General features: G+C 34.8%; 1 protein-coding gene across 1 annotated transcript; it reads right to left on the bottom strand.

Annotated features, from left to right (window-relative positions):
* Positions 1–797: 797 nt before the first annotated feature.
* LOC129310374 (ATP-citrate synthase alpha chain protein 1-like) lies at positions 798–4,780 on the bottom strand. The gene is given in 14 exon segments (XM_054952195.1): positions 798–1,083; positions 1,194–1,310; positions 1,558–1,674; positions 1,768–1,869; positions 1,982–2,077; positions 2,348–2,429; positions 2,554–2,668; positions 2,751–2,802; positions 2,955–3,035; positions 3,136–3,224; positions 3,227–3,296; positions 3,414–3,590; positions 4,245–4,345; positions 4,621–4,780. Coding segments are annotated over 13 exon segments (1,269 nt in total). The 5' UTR covers positions 4,344–4,345; positions 4,621–4,780; the 3' UTR covers positions 798–1,011.
* Positions 4,781–5,528: the final 748 nt, after the last annotated feature.

Genomic DNA, 5,528 nt, shown 5'->3' with positions numbered 1-5,528 from the left:
ATAATAAAGATCAAAAGAGTATTTAAATAAGTATTTATTACAGATTTTTTAAATTATCCTTTATAGTTTACATTACAGGAAACAGTTAAAACAAGGCATTTTAATTTAATTTCTTTATATTTCAGATATATTTATTGTAGTTAATTAATTTTTTTAAATTATGTGTGATACAAGTTTTTTTTTTTACATATAAAAACAGAGAAAGTGTGTGTGAGACAAACTCACTTCTTTTTATGAATAAATGCTAAAATTATTTAGGGAACTAGTTGTAGATCCCATGCCAGACCCCCAAACCTACGTCGACCATCCAAATGTTTAGAAACAGGGTCAAAAGTTTTTGAAAAAATAATAGCAATAGTAATCACATTACATGCCACCCCAGCTATTACTGTTCATGCTATCCAAATAGTGTTGTAATGTCATCTAGGTAGAAAAATACTTTTTAGAAAGGAAATGATAAATGCACTAATTATATTTTCTTTCCAAGTATATTTTCTATTTTCTTTCTAGAAAATACTTTTCCATATACCAAACATTGTCCAAGTTTCCCACATATTTGAGTGTGTATGTTAAATAAACTATTGAACTACGCCTTTGAAATTTCCCTTTCCAAATGGAATTCATGTGTCGAAAGTTTCATCGTGCATCATACTAATTCAACAACACATTATGATTCGAAAATAAACTTACTGTGAAAAAGAAAAAGGAAATAAGAGGCGCATGGGAATCCAACCAGACTTGCACAACATAAATGAATGACACTGGACTCTCTTTTTTGGGTAAAAGACACTGGACTCTTTATTTTGTCAAGGAAGTTCTCATTCATTTCATAATAAGATACGAAACATTCCGGCCACAATTTTTTAATGGCTGAATTCGTATAAACCTGTGCTCTACTTCACTAAATTTCTGGGTTCTAGGAATTCAAATAGAAACCAAGAATCATCAATCATTTCCAGACTTGCCATGAAAATACACACAAAATAAGGTACTCATCGAAATTTAGGATGATCAAGCAGCGGCAGTGATGTACTGGATTGCCTCTTTGCATATTCCGGTCATTGTTGCTTCTGGTCCGTAAACCTGTGAAGAGACCTCAAAAAAATCAGAGAAGGTTCCTCATGACTCGTACTTTTTCTGTTAAGGATCAGAAAAAGTACTGAATACTATTGGCTAAGGAATTGTTTTTCGACCTCAATGGGGATTCCAATCTCCTCTCCAAGTGCTCTCATTTTAGCAAGACCCTTCTGGTAGTTGGGGCCTCCTCTCCTCACATATATGTGCATCCTTGCCGCTTTTAACTTTGCTTCCTGGTTTTCAATAGCAAACAATCCATTATCTCTATCACAAGCATATTGCTAAGGATTGCAATAGAATCATTTGTGAGGTTTCTTTTGACAGCTCAAGTTTATGTCAGAGACTCAATTTGACCATATGACAAAAGGGCTTAGAGTTCAATTTTGACTCTCTCTTTATCTTAAAACAATTTTTACGTTTTTTAAAGATGAAGTGGTGATTGACATAAATTAGCACGATAAAAATTGATGATAAGCTTACCTTCTCTTTCAATGCTCGAATTATGCCACTAAATGTAGCAGCAACATCAGTAAAGTTAGCTATTCCCCCTCCAATCACAAGGGCTCTTTTTTGGCCGTCAGGATTTGCAGTTGCACACTGTAAGAAAACAAAAAATGAGATGGTAATAGAGCAGGGCATTAAGTAGTTGCTAGTTTCAAAAGAGGATAAGGGGAGATAAGAGTCACTTACATCAATTACTACTCTAGCATACTGTAACACTTCCTCTTCCTTTGGTGCCCCACTATATTCCGCATAATTTCCAAGCTCAGATGCATAGCCAAGGTCTCCTACCTATTTCATCATTATGTTTTTAATAAATTAGAAATTAATGGGTCAATGATATCAGCAAAGAAGACATTGAGTATTGACTTTTTAGTCAGGTTGTCAACTGGGAAAAACACACCGTATCAGCATAAATCACACTAGCACCTCCCCCTGCTACCATTGTCCAAATCCGGCCCTTTGGGTTCAGCACTGTGAATTTCAAAGATGCACTTGTCTGCAAGAATTATACATGCAAACAAAAATCATGAACTTTTCACAGACAAAAGTTACTATAGACCTAAAAGTGACAGGTTAGTTGGTGGAAAACTGAAACAGAGCTTAGAAATAGCAACACGTCATTCTTGGAGCCAGTTCGTTACTTGTATTAAGAAGAAATAAACCCAGACCCAGACCCAGACACAAACATATACGTAGCCTTCTAATGGACAAAGCTAAAACCGATCAAATAAAGATAGAAAGACAGGTGCAAGTTACATTACTTCACCTTTTCATCTAATTCATGAACGAAACTCTCTGTGGGGCTCATAATCCTTCCAAATGGCAATGGAAATTCAAGGTCTCCCCATCTGGGAAAAAAAAAACAGTAAAGAAGTTGAGCAAAATATTATTCTGGTTTACAAGATGGATTGGAGTTGATAGTATTCATATTTAAAACCAAGTGGAGATATTGATTGAAAGGAAGGAACTCACTTGTTGAAGTTCTTGAAAGCAGCAGTGTCATCTAGCTCACCCCTCATATCCAATGGGTAAGGCTTTCCATTAACTAATGTGAATGGGTTCATTTCTAGGAAAGTGAAATCCAAATCTGGTACAAGAGCGTACACAGTCAATGAAGTTATTGAACTCGCATATCTTCTGGCACATAAATATACAATTCATTAACATACCAAGAAATATAGCAAAAACTAACTTGAGAAACTCCTCAATTTCTCCCTTGATCTGTATATGCAGGAGTAAATTTCTTATCAGTAACAGGGATAAAGTGCCAATGAAAATAATCATGTATGATATCAACGGAATGGTCCTGTTGGTAAACATCCGGAAATATGGTGATAAACCCAAAAAAAAAAAAAGCGACTGAAGTAGTTTACCTCCAATGGAAGGGTTGCCACAAGTGGGGCAACAATTTCTGAAGTAAGAGAAATTCCGGTTGGAACAAATATAGTCTTAACCTGAAATAAGGGAAAACCACTTTTAAGTTACAAGGGAAGGTTAATGAGCTGAACTTGCAACAAGTATGTTTATAAGGGCATAAAATCCACGCCTTAGTACCTTATCCCAGTTTTCTTCAATTTCAATTCCTCCACATTCTGAAAAGCTTACACTGTTTCCAAGCCTCTTGGAGACAATGTTAAGGTAAACTCTTCCTTGTGCGGGATGAAAGGTTCAACAATGAAAGTAGTTATGGGTCCTTTGCATCCACTCATCTCAACCTATACATTTTAGAGAAAAATATCAACTGTTTAAAAAGCAACAAAAGAAAACATGTAATGGTACTGGAAAAAAGGAAAACTGTAAGAAACATTGAAGGGGCAGAAGCTAAAAATCACCTCTTTGCCTAGACGCTCCTTCACAAATGAAGCAACTTGTGCCAAATCCAGGTTCAAGGCAACCAAACCACTTTTCCCTCGCTTTCCAAACAACATGTCAGGTTTCACAACCAATTTGGAAGATGAAAGCCAAGGTTCCTTCTCCACAAGCTCATTGAAATCAGTTGACTGTGTAACCTGGCAAAGAATGTAGAGTAGATTCATTACTCAAATTCAAAATTCAAGTGATGGTCGTCTTTAAGACCAGACAGGTAATCGTTTCAACAAAATAGGAGTTATCACGGTTATAAGCATCATGAAGAAACTTAGCTTTGAAAAGAAGATACCACATTGACAGTAAGACATCCAATAACTTTGTTGACTCCAATAATATCAAAAACAACAATGAGCCTTATCTCACTAGGTGGGAACTTTATAGGAAATTTAATTGCCACAAATTCAAAATGATCCGTACAAGTTCCATTTTAGAATTATAATTAATATGTACATCCATAATAACAACCATGTGAAGACTTCAAATTGATTCATCCAAAAACCAATAAAAATTCAATCACAGCAAGCTTAAAAATCCAGGATAATGTATCCATCTACTAGCAGGAAGTTTGATATATAAGAACTGCTATTGCTATCTTGATGTAAGACAAACTTACATGGTACCTCAAATTTGTATAGAATCTAAATAATTTTTGGTTACCATCATGAAACAGAAACAAACAATCACAAACGTAATTTGATCATAATCTTAATCCAATAGAGTAGGAGTGCAAGATTCACAACACTGTAGTATCCAAAGCAATGAACTTAACTACCACCCATGGCAAGAGTACTTACTTGTGCAGATTTGATAGGCAACTCTTTGCCAGAGAGTCTCTTATAGTGCTCCCTTAACAATCTCTTGGAGTCGTACTCTCTGATCTTCTTGCGCGCCATTTCTTCCTAATATGTTCATACAACCCAAAAAAAAAATGTAATCATCAATTCATTAATATCGGATCCAACCTTACCATCACCGAATGTGAGAACAAGAGCGGGAAAGGAAGCTAAAATAGACCCATTAACCTCAAAAATCCAATCAAAATCTGAGATTCAAAATTCAGCAGATTGTGCGCAGAGAAACGAAAAACAGAATAAATAGCAGCTCAAGCGCAACACAACAAAATCTAATGTGGAAACGGAGATCTGTAGGTTGGCAAGGGAATGCAATTACCTTTGGAGAGAGAAACAAGTTAGAGGGGAAGAAGGTGGGTAGACAAATGGATAGATCCAACAAACGACAGGACGATGCGCGGGTTGCTGGCTGTATTTATAGATAAAAAGTTCGATTTTTGGCGAAGATTTTTTTTTTTTTTTTTTAAAAGAGGGGTAGGTTGGGTTCAGCGCAGAAACGAGAATTTATTTTGGTGATGGCTAGAGGCGAATTAGACGAATACGCAGAACACATGCGGTACCTACCTCCTTCAATTCGGACCAACGTTTCAACAACAGCGAGAACGACAACGGATTTTGAATTTGATAACCTGTTTACGTATGCACGTGGGAGTGTTGGATGCCGTTCATCTCCTTTTGGTCAATGATCACCGTTGATCAACGCAACGCTTTCTGATAATTAATTTTTTCTGTATCCGCTACTCAAATATTAAAGAAGAAAATATGCGAGACATGAAAGGGATCACAAATGAGGATATCTGAATATAGCAAATAACTCATCAGGACCATAAAATTAAATTTTAAAACCATAGTCCCTTTTTAAAAATTTAAAAATAATACTTTAATTGTCGATCAAAAAATAACACTTCAATTAAAATATTTCTATTTGAACTACTAACTTAAAATTTATTAATACTGAAATCACTTTAATTTAATTAAAACTTTAGTTGAAGGAAATTATGAAATTATTTTATTTGAGTATAAATTTTTTTTATTCTTTAACTTACAATTGATTAACTTAAATTTTTTTTTGGTCGAAACTAAATTTAGTTATTAGAATTATGAATCACTTTATTTGAGTTGATTTTTTTTTTGGTTCCCTAAATCACAAACTTCGTTATCAGGCATGGATATTTTAATTGAAGTATTGTTTTTAAAATTACAAAAAAAAAAGAAAGAAATGTCCGA

Source organism: Prosopis cineraria, unplaced genomic scaffold (assembly GCF_029017545.1).
Source record: "Prosopis cineraria cultivar Desert tree isolate PC_DT_omini unplaced genomic scaffold, ASM2901754v1 PC5, whole genome shotgun sequence".
NCBI classification, from domain to species: Eukaryota; Viridiplantae; Streptophyta; class Magnoliopsida; order Fabales; family Fabaceae; genus Prosopis; species Prosopis cineraria.
Note: the sequence above shows the minus strand (reverse complement) of the source record. Positions and strands in the feature narration are given on the sequence as shown.